Source organism: Suricata suricatta, chromosome 1 (genome assembly GCF_006229205.1).
Source record: "Suricata suricatta isolate VVHF042 chromosome 1, meerkat_22Aug2017_6uvM2_HiC, whole genome shotgun sequence".
In the NCBI taxonomy this organism is placed as follows: domain Eukaryota; kingdom Metazoa; phylum Chordata; class Mammalia; order Carnivora; family Herpestidae; genus Suricata; species Suricata suricatta.
The window spans coordinates 192178664-192192465 of NC_043700.1; the positions used below are offsets into that span (position 1 = coordinate 192178664).

A 13802-nucleotide genomic window follows, 5' to 3' on the forward strand; every position below is an offset into this window, starting at 1 on the left:
ACGTGTATTTAACGGAATTCACGGAAGGGATTTTGGAAGGCCAGGGAGGAGGAACTCAGGGCCGCCAGTCTTAACCCCCACCCCCCAATCACAACGGTCACGATCTAAACCGCAGGATCGGTCTAGAACACAGAGCACTTGAGAAAGTCCCCACCCCTGGGAAAGGGCAACTCCTGGGGGTGACAACGTGGCCTCACGAGAAGGGACGGCTCACCCCGGTGTAATGATGGGCCCCTCTGTGCAGGTTTTCGGCTTTTGCCTCCAAAAAGCTCACCAACCTAACAAAACAACATTTTTAACACGAAATAATTCCGTTACTCGAGGAAGGCCCACTGTCGGCCTGCGCGCCTCCGGCCGCCGGGGCCCTGGAGGCCGGTGCCAGCGCGAGTGGCCAGGCCACTTCCCGAGTACCACGGAAGGATGAACGTTTTTAAACAAGTAGCTTTATGTCCTACTCTTCATTTCAGACTCAATAAGATAGTACTCAGCACACTGTTTTTCTTCAAAATAAATACAAAAGTATATTACAGCGAGAGTCCACATGGCCTGAGAGTGAGCTCCAACCCCCACCACGGGAGGGGAGTGCGGGCCGTGGGGAGGGGGCCTTCCGCACACCGGCCGCAAGGCCTCGGGGGTTCCTGGCCCCAGCCCAGGGTCCCGATCTGCGAGGCAGAGGGGAGAGCACGCCCTTATTGACAGAGGTGTTCTGAGGAAAAAAGGAAATGACCATGGAGGGCACCCAGCTCTGAGCCTGCCACATAAGAACCACTTTATTACAGTGGCTTGAAAAAACCCAGACACCCGGATCATAAATCTCCCCTCCTAAGAGAAAGCATTTAAAGAAAACATCTGAAACCAAATGTCCCGTTTGAAAACAAAAATCAAATCAAGTTATCCTGTAGTCGCAAGGATGTACAAACAGCCCGTGTGACCTCCATCCGGAGCGGTGAGGAGAACGCGCCTTTGCCACGAGCCCACGTGATCTAAGTGGGGGCTCTCTCATTCCCGCCACCCAGGACGCTCAGATGACTAACACGACCAGGAAGACCCACTCCTCCGCCTGATTTTAAATCCCCAGGCACGGGGCAAGCTGCGGAGGAAGCCAGCGCCAGCACCCACGCCGCCCAGGTTGCTGACTCACGGGCTAGCCGATAAGCATCCCTGATCAGGAACTCAACCAACCGACCCAGCCCTGGCGAGTCCTCGTTCAAACTCCGCGTGGCCCAGCTTTACTGGCCTGACGAGCCTGAACCACTTACCGAAAGTCAATCTCTGCGAGCGTTTCCAAGAGCTCTGTCCTCACCAGCCAGTAGGCGCTGTCCCTGAGGCTCAGCACATCGGTGATCAGCTGCAGCCCCAGGTCGCTGGAGCCGCTGCTGCACAGACTCATGACACAGTGCTGGAAAACGAGGCGCAGCCAGGGTCACCCCAGCCATGAGAGGACACCACTCGTCCGCACGCCCGCTGCCTCTTCTGGCGAGCGGCCATGTTCCCTGCCGCCCAATGTGCCACACAGCTCCTGTGGCTGCCCCTCCCGCCCCTCCGCGCAGATGCGGGCACACAGGGGCACACAGGGGCACACGGGGGCACACACAGGCACACGCAGGCACACGGGGGCACGCGGCACGCCGTGACTCTGGGCCAGCGGCTTGCGCATCCCTCTGCTCCCGGGAAGACGTCGACAGAAACCTGGCAAATATTTGACGCTAAGGAACACTTGTGGCCATGAAAGTTCGCAAGGGGAAGGTAAGCTATTGGTCTGGCAATTTGTTGGGTTTGGGTTTTGATTTTTACTGGTTAATTTTTACCGTCGCTGGCTGGCCAGTAGTGATTCATGAGCCAACCCATACATAAAGGATCAACACGCCACCAGGCACAGGCTGGAGCTATGGCCCTGGCACAGAACAGAGGTGACTGGTGACGTGACCGCTCACTTTGACTCGGCCTTCTTGGGACCTAGGAGAGCCGTCGGTTTTTTCATCCCACAGGTTTTACACTTAATGCTAGCAAGATAGATTTCTGAAGAGACCGTCTAAGAAAAGGTACGTTCTAACAAAGATTCTGAGTGCTAAAACTTAAACTACATTCTATTAAACCGTAACTTCACTGGTAAGATGATCTGTCTACAGGTGAGTGGTGGACACACACGTTTATTATTGTTACAGCTTTAGGATGTCTGGAAGTATTTAGTATTAACCCCAATTTTAATTATAAAATGGTAAGATTTCCACTAATCTAGTAACTGATTTGCACAAAAGACTATGCTTACCCTCACGGCTGTGCAGGCCAACTTGCAAGTAACAGAAGACTCATCCTTCAGAGTTTTCCGCAGCAAAGGAATGCAGTCCGCCAGAGAAAATGTGTTTCCTGACCAGAAGAGCAAACAGGAAAGAAACGCCTTTACGTAACCTTGAACCTGGGAATTCTACGCAGAGAGCGCGCCACCGCCACCGCCACCGCCGCCGCCGCCACCTACCGGTCAGAGCTCTCACGGCGCCCAGCCAGTCTGCCACCTGGAAGTGGGACTTGCTGAGAACGGAGGAGACGAGGGCGCCGACGAGGACGGCCGTGGCGCCTCGGACCTGGGGGTCCCCGTGGCCAATGTAGTTCAGGATGTCGGACACGTACTGCTCCTCTGCAGAGACAAGGTGCAGAGACAAATGGCCCAGCCACTGTGCAAGCCCCTGCCATCACTTTTCTAACTCCGAATAAAAGCTTACTTCTTAAGGAAAATAAAAGGGGGTGAGTGGGTGATCCAGATCTAGAAAAGACTTGAATGTAACAGCCATGAGTGGTAGAAAACATTCTGGCGTTTACAGATTCTAGATTCATCACAGCCTTGAAAACTCTTCAACACAGATTTTTCTGGACTCTAATTCCAGGTTGCCAGCAATAATCAAAATTCCAAGATTTCGCTTCAAAAAAAAAAAGATGAAGGAAACTCAAGCCCGTCCACACTTACCTAACAGGGATTCAGAAGCCCAAGTGTGTGCCCTCGCCCCAAGAAAGGGAGAGAACGCGGGAGGACCCTTTTAGAAGTGCGGCTCCTCCCTCAATCACCCCAGCGTGAGTGTGTGTCCCAGAACGTGTGCCACAGGAGACGGGACCTGCTGGCCTCCGTTGGCCTCGGGTCCCGCTCGTCTCTGAGTGTGAACACCTGGCCTGGCTGAGTGTGACCCAAACAGCTTTGATTGCACACAATTTGCACTTTCGGTATAAATGCAGCACGTACGAAACGCTCTTATGTCCCCAGCTTCCTACTGTTTTGTCACGTGTGTTCACACTACACACCGCATCTACAGGGAATCCAAAGAGCTGCAAACACGGCTAGTCCTGTGTTTAAACAGAGCTACAACATAGCTTAGATGCCACCAATTAACGCAAACCCCATCCTGGTCTAAGACGAACAGCGGTTTGAACGGCTCCCCAAGCACCGCGTCACCGTGAGCGCTAGGCGGGCCGCAGTCACGTACCAGGGTCCTCCACAGCGTCAAGAGGTGCTTTGTAAAGTTTGCTGAAGAAAGACTCGGGATGAAGGGCCACAGCGGCCCCCACACAGCTGAGCGCCAGTGCCTTCACGCTGACCCTCACGTCCCTGTCCGGAACCAGCACTGCAAAGAAACCACCTCGGTCACCCTCGGCTTCAGGGCGGCAAACACACGGACAAACCAGTAACCCGCTCCCTCAGCGTCCCCTCCCTGCCTCCGTCTGTCAGCCAAAACCCCGCTCACCCCCAGCTTCTACTCCCTCCCTCTGCTGCACAACGAGGTGCAAACAGGTCACTAAGTTGACCTTGAACTAGGGATTTCCTTCAACACTGCACCTGCCCTGCTATATACGTACCATTTTTTTCTCCCGTCAGCAAAAAGGAAGCCGACAGCAGGCGGACACAATGGACGAGGGGAGCAGAATCGTCATCGGTGGACTGGCCTATGTCGCCTCTGACTCGGCAAGGCTACAGCAGAGAGACAGACACCTGTCTGCCTTGTGGTCAAGGGGCCAACGACCTCACTCACTAGAGCACTCGACAAATAGTTTCAGAGCAGCACCTGCGCCGGGCGCTGGGGACACAGAGACGCTGGTCTCCGTCACACACAGGCCTGCCTCCCGACCATGGTGGAGCGGGATCAGAGTGGTCAGAGGCAGGCCTACCGCGGGGTCGCGTGGGCCGTGCAGGGATGAGCCGAGCGTGCAGGGAGAGCACGCGGGATGGAAGGCAGCTGGGACCCGGCATCAGGAGATTGCTCGGGAAGGAAGGATGGCGGGATCCATCACCTACAGCGCAAGGAGACGTACTCCAGCCGAGAAAGAGCCCTAGGAAGGCCCAAAGCCAAGAGGGAGCAGACCTGGAGCAGGGGGAGCTGGAGGAGTGGGGAGGCCACAGGATGACTGAGCCTCCCTCTATGGAGAGACTAAGTACAAAACACTCTTTCTTGCCCTAGAGGAATTTAAAATTAACTGGGAAGACAAGGCGCTTACATGTAAAAACGTAAGCAATTCAGAGATGTTTTACACACCGTTCAAGGGATAAGTCAACAACAACAACAAACACCCAAGCATGATTAAAAACTGAGCAAAGGACTCGAACAGACATTTCTCCAAAGACACATGAATGGGCAGCCAGCACATGAAAAGAAGCACAACATCACCGATCGTTAGGGGAAGGCACGTCAGAACCGCAGCGACCCACACCCGCACCCAGCAGAACGGCTGCTGCGAAAGTGAGTCAGGAAGTGACATGCTGGCGAGGATGTGGGCGAACAGGAGCCTGGGCGCCATCGGCAGGGACATAAGACGGAGCAGCCGCTGCGGAAAACAATGAGGCGGTTCCTCAAAGAAACCTAAAACTAGAGTTCTCGTGTGGTCCTGGGGACATCACATCCCAAGAGCTGAGAGCAGGGTCTTAAAGAGACGCGCACACCCCAGGTCCACACAGCGTTGCTCACAAGAGCAAGAGATGGAACCCAAGTGTCCGGCGGCGGGTGAGCACAGAACAAAAGGTGGCGCACGCGTGCGGTGGACTGCACTGCGCCTTAGAAAGGACGGCCGTCCTGACGCCCGCCTCACACAGGTGAGCCCGGACAACAGCGCGCCAAGTGAAATAAGCCAGCCGCGAAAGCACAAATACTCGGTGACCTCACTGATGTGATGAGCTTCCGGGAGGAGTCACATCCGCAGAGACGCAGGGCAGATGGTGGGAGCCAGGGGCTGGGAGGGGCAGCACGGTGCGGGGGCGGGGGGCGGTGTTTAATGGGGACGGAATTTCAACGTGGGGAGATGGAAACGGTGCCGGGAAGGAGGGTGGTGGCGGCACGACATGAGGCACGTGTGCCTTGAGCTGTCCGCTCCACAGCGGTGACGACAACAACGTCGTCATAAACAAACCAATGAAAGGAACAGAAACAAGACACGCTGCAAGACGACGCATGGCCGTCGAATGGAAGGCCCGGAAGGCAGGGGAGGGAGCATGGGTGTCTGGGAGGGACTCCCAGCGAGGCGGAACTCCGGGCCACTCTCAAGCCTCTGGGAGCACTCGGGGGGACGGGAAGGAAGAGCACACCTGGGGAGAGGCGGACGCTGAGACGGGAGGGCCGGGCGCGCGGCGCGCAGACAGCAGCCACGGTGGCCTGGAGCACTCACGTGCGCTCCGGTGCTGAGTGGTCTCGGGCCTCCACAGCTCACCTTGCTTTCTTGATCTACTTCGGCAGCTTCATCTCTTGAGACAAATGTGTCCACGCTGCTGTCAGAGGGCCGCCGGCTACGGCCCACGCTTTTCAGTAAATGTGCTTGCTGAAGGGCTTCAAAATCAGAGAGATCGGAACTGAGTGACAAGTTTCCAGTTAAATGACAAATATACACTTTGATGCAAAGCCAACAAGAAAGTACAGGACTTAGATCAAGAAAAAGGACGGTCATTCCTCAACTGAACTTCCTCATTGGCCAGTTACAACTCAGAAAGCAAAGATATCTTCTCGGAAGCCACGGTGAGGCTGAGACGTCAGGGCTGAAAACGCGACCCCTCGGGAGCCCGGTGGAGCGCACGTACCCGCGGCAGGGTTTCGGAACGCGCCTGTGTCTTCCTCCGGAAGGACGCCGGCCGCCTCCTGGTCCTCGTCCTGCAGCTGGCCGACCTGCATCCCCGCGCACTGGCTGTCGGTACCATCTAACACCTGCACGTTCAAGAGGGGCTGGTGAGGGCGCGAAGGGACGTCACCAAGGGACAGGCTCTCGGCGTGGGAAGGCAGAGGCTCAGGCAGAAATCCCAGGGACCGCGCCCTCCGCACTAACACAGAGGTCACTCCCTTAAACGCACAGATGCGCACGCATATACTATCCAGCTTCGGGACCGCGCGTTGCCACTACATTAGAAAAAGCTTCCAACTACAAAAATTCAAAACAAATTCCAATCTGAAAATTCCTTTTTGACATTAAAAAAAAATCTTAACAAAAATTTTTGTCTTCATAAGCAAATTTTACAGTAAGTCACAAATCTTAGACAAAAGCCTGACACACACCACATTAGCTTCTAAGCTGCTGGGACTAAATCAACTATGTTTTGGACACAGTATGTCACACATTTAGCCATAAACGTGGATTATGACTCCATATTGCAAAATAATTTTTTCATATTCACTTGAAATCCCATGTGATTTGCCTGAAAAACTGAATGATGGAACCTCAGTACACTCATAATTACTGAAGTAAATGCTGTATCATTTTAAAAGTCCCTCCAAATCCTTACAATCAAATAAAAACGCCAAGCTACATGTTCAAAAGCAACCACAAAGGGAACACTTTCCTCCACTATCCTAATTAGTTTACTAAAAAAAGCTTTACCTCAGTTAAAAAAACAACTTAAAATGAGAAATCCTACCGTAATAAAAAACAATACTTTTTGAATATCTTACTACATGCCAGACAGGATCAAAAAGCGCTTTCCACATATGGCCTCCCGTCACCTTCGTGAGCCTTCCAGCACCAGGACTGCCGTCCTCAGTCGATGGATAAGAAAACCGAGGCAGGAAGGGACACAAGTGCCCCAGGCTGCACAGCTAATAATCGGCAGATCCAAGGTCGTGGTGGTTCCCTGCCGCAGGCCCCTTAACCACCACGCTGAGCTGCCTCACGAGGAAATTTCCCAACCCCTTCTCTTTGCTTCTTTTTTCTATGCCACTTATCATCACCTATTTATTTACTTACCGATTGATTATTAACTTATTATCTGCCCCACACCGCATGCACATGCTCTAGAATAGGGATAGTCAAGCTACGACCTAAGGAGCAAACCGGCCCACCAGGTGTTTTTATAAATAAAGTTTTATTGGAATGCTAGTTCCTGTACACATTGTCTATGGCTGCTTTCACACCACAGCAGTAGAGAGGACTATGTGACACAGGCTGTGTGGCTCAGAAAGCCAAAGATCTCCATCGTCTGGTCTGATATGGAGTTTCGAGACTCCTACTCTAGGATTTTACCTTTCTGTGAGCAGTTTTGTATGCTGTGCCCTCTACTTATGCACAGCTTGGGAGCAATCCCTAGAACATAAAAGGTGCTCAATGTATTTGCTCAGTGAATAATTAGTAATTACAGGAGGGACATGGAAACCCCTCATAAGCCAGAAAGAACGACACCAACGTGGAAATCATCAAGGGAAGCTGTTCATTCTCTACAGGCCAGAAACACCTGTAGAGGGCCCGCTCCCAACACTGTTACTCCATGAAGCACTAGGTAACTTCAGAAGACTAGGAGTTTTCCGAATTTCCTATAGTCCTGTACTCCTATCTCTAAGGAATTTACCAGAAATCACCCACTGTGAAGAGGCAAGACAGCCCATGGAAGGCACACACAACACATGATAGAATCTGTCCCTAGCCACCTAACGCACTGCTCCTGGCCCAGCACTTTCCCCAGCCTCCTCCCTGCACACTGGGCGGAGCTTGCTCATGCCTCCCTCACCACAGTTCCACTCATCCGCCCTGCCTCCTGGGCCAGGCCTAGCTCACACCCTCACCGGCGGTGAGCCCGCTACTCTACCCGGAAACTGTTAATCCGCTCAGTAGGGATAGGCAAGTGTCTTATCTCCTGACCTGTCATTCAATGCTTTGGCATTCACCCAAGTAAAAAAATCAAAAAACACAAAAAACACAAAAACCATGTTCTTAATAAAATCTATTAAATGGTAACAGAACACTTAATAGTACAAATTGTGTTTTTAAATGGGGCATAAAAATCAGCATAAACTTTTCCTGAGCTTTTTGATTAGACCATCCCTGAGGTGCTCCCTGTCCACTAGCTCAGAGAGCAGAAGAACTCAAATCCATGCTCTATAAGATGGGATATGTTGTAAAAGGTTTTGAAAAGCCACAACATTAAAAATGTTGAAATAATGGACGGTATTACTGTTTTTAATTACAATGCAGTAAGACCACAGATCTGTTAATAACCGGCTCCTTATGGATTTCTTAAAGAAGGATTTAATCTGTGCCCAAGAAGTTCTTACAGAATGTAAAATGCCCTCGATTTTAGCAACATTCGTATCATCAACTAACCTGATCCCTGACCTCTGACCTCCACATTCAACACAAACGCCACTGGCCAGGTCCTTCAGCGAGGGTCTCAGGTGGGGCTGAGCTCTCCACTAACGACCTGAGCTGTGAGCTCGGCACTCGTACTAGGGAGCCAGACGAGTCAGATGGGGAGGGAAACAGGCAGGAGGGTCTGGCTCTGGGCCTCCGGGCGAGGCCCCTCTGCACCCACTTACAATTTCGGAGCTGTCCGAAGGGGTCACAGCTGAGTCAGGCCCTTCGGTGGTGGTCTGGGAGCTGTCGCTGACCGGGGAGGAGGCCTGGGTGCCATCGTTCAGGTCCATGGCTGGGTCGGACGGGACGGCGCTGATCTGGCTGGAGCTGTGGCTCAGGAGGTCCTCCTCGTCCCCGTCGGTGGCTGCGCCGGCCAAGTCACAGCCGGTCAGACCCACCGGGTCCGGCTGCAGCGTGTGCTGGGAGCGGGGCTGCTCGGTGATGATGTCGTGCCCCACGGAGTCGGCGGCTGAGCCGGGGGCAGGGAGCCCGGATGGGGCCGCTAGCTCGCCATCAACCTCCCCCTTGACTGAAGCGGAAGACAAAGAAAACACTTACTCCGCAAAGGGCCAGGAAAAACGTTCAACAGGGAATCAAATGTTTACAAAATTCCCCAAAATTCACCGTCACCAGATGTTTTAACTGCAAAAAACCGTATAATACAGTAGATTTCAAAAGCAAGACAACGGTGCCTTCTTCAAGCATGACTAAAACTGTGTTTTACTGTATTCTTGACTCACCTTTTACTCTTACCACGTCGTAGTAACAAAATAAAGACTCTCAGCAGATAGTCTGAAATGCTCTCAGTATTCTGAAACGGCATCTCACCGTAAAGCCTGGCGCCTGCTCAGTCACAGAAGCACTTGGAGCCCCTGAGCCACAGCTCCGGCCCCGGCCCGGAGCGCCGCACACAGACTCGGCGACGCACCGGCGGCCTGGCCGGGTGGGGCGGGCGCCTGCGTGCCCCCAGCCAGCGGTGCGCAGAACCGACGGGAGAGTCAGCGTCTGTGAGGCGGGCTTTTCTTCTCTGCTGACCCTGCTCGAGACCACCAGGCCCGTCCTACGCACTTGTCGGGCAGATGTGCAGCGCGTTTTCCTAGCTTCGTTTTTAAAGTCCCATTAAAAAGACACACGTGCTACACAAAATTCACTAGAAGATCTGCAGCGAGCCATTCCTGGTGGTCCTCCTGGTGGAGGCCCCAGGGCCAGTGGGCCCTTGAGCACGACAAGGCTGCGGACATCTGCGATTCTGTTACTGTTCTGTTTTTGTCGTTCAAAAGAAAAATCTATTTCTGTTTTGTAAAAGTAAATAGATGAATAATCACTACTGGAATTTTTCAGATTTTCTTTCCCAAACACCTTAGTCTTGCTTCAGTTGTCTAAAAATAATCTTTTGGACACAGGACTGTACAATCCAAACCCCTCTCGTTTAATCTGGATTTTAGTATCTTAATCAACACTGACCTCTCATAAATGAATAAAAAATCTGTTAAGAAATGTAAATTTCTTTCAAATTAAACTATCCACAACTTTTCATCCCATTTTCTCCTCAGGATCCCTGTAATTCATGAGACACTTACCCACCATCCCCTACTGCATTAGAAGACCTATGCTCAGGGAGCATAAACCTAATCTTAAAAGAGCCTAAACCAAGGAATATAGCAAATATTTGATGCAAAAAACCACACACATACGTTTCAAAGTAAATGTTCTAAAAGAAGCGTGAATCAGCCACCATGTGAGCAAGCTAGCTGCACCGCTGCCCCCAGGAGCACAGCTCCTCAGCGGGGGCAGGACAGGGGTAGGGGAAGTGCAGGGAAGGGGCCAGTGGAGAGGAGGGCGGGGAGCACCACTGCCTCTCCCTCAGAGCTACCTGCGAAGGCGGGGCTGCTGCCCTCCGACCTGGACTCGGAGTCGTCCTCCAAGGCGGCCGCCTCTCCGAAGAGCACTTTCCCTAGGAAACGACGCAGCAAGAGGCCTTAAGCTCGCTGCACGAAGGACTTTAAAACCAGACAGATGCACATTCTAAGTGGCAAATCATAAGTGCACATTTAATTCACTCTCTCATACAAAAACATATGAAATATATTTTAAAATAAAGTATCTTTGTATATCTAGTGACAATATGATATTTAGATATTATTAAAATCAATGAACCTACATGGAACAAAGTTAAAAGCAGTGATTCTCAAACTATAACACCAAGTACTCTAATAACTAACACGTATTTACTGACTTAGACCTGTGTTAGTGTTGAAGAACTTGCGTTCTTATTTAATCCTGAAGATGTAAGCTAGGGCTGGAACCAGCTCTACTGGCGACCATAGCGCACACGGAACTACCGTGCCCCTGAAACTGGCGCAGTGCTGCGCGCGAGCCGACCGGAACCAAAATAAAATCGTGAAGACAAAGCAAAAAGACCATGAAGGTCACTTCTCTTCTGTCCTCTTTGAAGCTGCCAGACTCTACGGCTGACAATCGGGGGGACGGGGTAACAGTAACTTCTGCGCAGCTCTAAAAACACATTTACAGTTCTGGGTTCCCAAATTTTATCAATTTATAGCATATTAGTAAGAAAAAAAGAAAACAAAAGGTATACCACGATTTAATTGGACTAATTAATTAAATCATTACGGTTATATTGCACATAGAGGTCACTAGATGCACTAACTACAGAAGTCATTATTGACAATTTCCAACTTCTTACTTCACTACACTTCAAGAAATAGGTCACAGGTGCTATAACTTCCAGAAATCTATACAGCTGTGACATGAAAGGGGGGAAAGGCAAGGAAAAAGCAAAGGATATCCTAAATCTAGATAAAAGTAACATGGCAACATGGTTAATCTGCTACCGGAGCCCTCCAGTACAGATCACGTGGTTCACCTCGAGGAAGAAGCAAATTAAAACCCCACCGTGTGCACTCGGGGGTTGATGAGAGCAGTCTTGTCCTTGGAATTAGAGGTTTGCCGCTCTGACCCGAGAAGCCCACCCCAAGGGGTGCAAAGCCAAGGCTGCTGCCAGAGAGGCCCCAGGGCACAGCACCCCCACCCTGCCGTCCCACATGCTCCCACAGACGTGCAGGTCTCACTCGACAATAAAGGATTCTGCAACTATATCAAAAAAGCTTAAAAACTGCAGCTCCCCATGAAAAAGGAAAACAAACAAAACAAAACAAAAGTACTAGAAAAACGGAAAAGATACTGAGGACACGACAACCGCCTAGCCAGAAGGAACCACTCAGCTCAGTGGTGGGAGTCCGCCCGCTGGGTCTTCTCCCCGGAGGTGACTAAGCAATAAGGCACGTCTCAGAGGAACTGAGCCACCTGCCGGGAAAGTCCCTTTCCCAGAAGCCCCATGGCCTTCAACAGTCTCAGTATTTCACCATGGTCCCAAACCTGGCAAAGTGGCCCACACATTACTGATTCTAAGTTCTAGGGATGTTGACTCAATCCAGTCACGGCAGAGCAGCACCTGCTGAGATGCCATTCGATACTGCAAATAATATTAGGCATTAGGCTCTCAAACACTCAAAAAAAAATGTTGTATATCAATTATACCTCAATGAACTGTAAAAGATTAGTCTTTTAAGATTTAAAAATAGAAAATGGCAGCAATTCTGTCCTATGGAGATCCAGACCAGAAAAGAAAATACTTGGTGTTGTAAAGTGTTAATGGCACCAAAACCATCATACTATAGATCCAAAGCCCTGTGATTTAATAGATATGAACTGTATCAGAACGTTTTGGCATGTACAAAGCTAACTATGGCTGAAAAATGATCATCAGGCCTAAATTAACCAAATAATTAACCAGACATCATTCCTGACTAGTACTAAACAAAATTCACAGAAAAGGAAGTTAATTTTATAAAACAGAACACAGCTGCTATAAAGCAGGAGGAGGCAAACTAGGGCACGCCTCTTTCTGTGAATAAAGTTTTACTGAGCTCGGGCTAGGACTCCGGGCGATGGCTGCCTCCTGCCCCAGGCAGAGCGGAACAGGTAAGAGAGACAGGAAGGCCCACAGGAGGCCCCTTGCAGGAAACGTTTGCTGAACCCTGACCTGAAGCACTGGAAATTTATGACACAACGATTTTGATACACACACAATTTCTCAAAGCCGCCCGACAGAACCATTCAGTCCCAGTCAGGAGGTTCCAGCAACATTTATAAATACAATCACTGCTGAGAAGTGACACAGGACAGTGGAAGGCATTACAGAAACACAGAGGAGGCAGGGAGACCCAACATAAGACTCTGATTTTGGAAATAATCACCTTTTTGTTTTCTTGAAAGGACAGGGCTGCATGAAGAACCCCCTCCGGCTGTAAATCACAGAAAATGACAGAGGAACGTGAGGTGACAAGCTGCTAACATCCAGGAGGAATGTGAAAATCTTCAAAAAGCTTGATTCAGCTTTAAAACTAGAGAATCTGTGAACACATTTCCACAGGCAGTGCTTCACCACCACAGCACACTTTGATTCTGACACATGAAAACGATATCAACATTCAAGTACGCAGCTCTAAAGATAGGCCCTCAAACGTCAGAGAAGCCCAAATTAGGTGCACATAAAAAGTCAAATAGAAGACATTGGGAATCTCAGATTATCTAGTCGGTTAATAATCAAACATAAATTTTCATTAGCAACAATCATGAGAAATTAGTATTTCCGCAAGTGTTTGTAAGGCACACGTTCCACTGAGAAAGGATTCTTCGGTAAACAGGCCGTGAACAGGCACGTTCTCATTTTCTGCTCATGCTTCAGGCAAACATTTACGTCCAAACGGGGCAGCGATGAGGCCTCCAGTCACACCCTCTCGGCTGTCAACGCCGTGGGTAAAGGCCAAGGCCGTGCGTGCCGCGCACACGCCGCCGGGCTTCAGGGGCCCAGGTGAAGCCCGGAGTCAGCAGAGGCCGCGCTCCGGGGATCCCCAGCTACTCCAGCTCCCACGGGCGACTCCAGGTGGACGGGGCCCGACGGGGCTGGAGGACCGCCAGCGGTGGGTCTGCAGGGCAGCACTGCGCGGGGATGAGGGCCCCGGGCCCCAAGGCATAAAGAGGAGTGGTGGGGGGCAGAGGACGGGGCTTCCTAACGCGGCCCTCAAGGGCAGAAAGGTACTCATGAACCCCTACAGAGACCTGAAGATCCCATCCTGGCGCCACAGGAGGGTCTTGGAAATACTCGGAGTCGAGAGGCCGGCCTTAGACTCAGGCCT

The 13802-nt window shown here is 51.1% G+C and overlaps 2 protein-coding genes across 2 annotated transcripts in view; both read right to left on the reverse strand.

Moving 5' to 3' along the window:
• ACOX3 (acyl-CoA oxidase 3, pristanoyl) overlaps positions 1-13802 on the reverse strand; it is a 922607-nt gene that overhangs the window by 803624 nt on the left and 105181 nt on the right. The window lies entirely within an intron of this gene.
• HTT (huntingtin) overlaps positions 1-13802 on the reverse strand; it is a 100937-nt gene that overhangs the window by 73409 nt on the left and 13726 nt on the right. Inside the window, exons 8-19 of the mRNA XM_029933175.1 lie at positions 13364-13463; positions 12861-12908; positions 10454-10534; positions 8763-9109; positions 6047-6170; positions 5641-5798; positions 3844-3955; positions 3474-3611; positions 2477-2635; positions 2270-2367; positions 1260-1399; positions 215-278 (exon numbers count right to left, since the gene is read on the reverse strand). Of these exons, the coding sequence (XP_029789035.1) occupies positions 215-278; positions 1260-1399; positions 2270-2367; positions 2477-2635; positions 3474-3611; positions 3844-3955; positions 5641-5798; positions 6047-6170; positions 8763-9109; positions 10454-10534; positions 12861-12908; positions 13364-13463 (1569 nt within the window). The remainder of the gene's footprint in view (positions 1-214; positions 279-1259; positions 1400-2269; positions 2368-2476; positions 2636-3473; positions 3612-3843; positions 3956-5640; positions 5799-6046; positions 6171-8762; positions 9110-10453; positions 10535-12860; positions 12909-13363; positions 13464-13802) is intronic.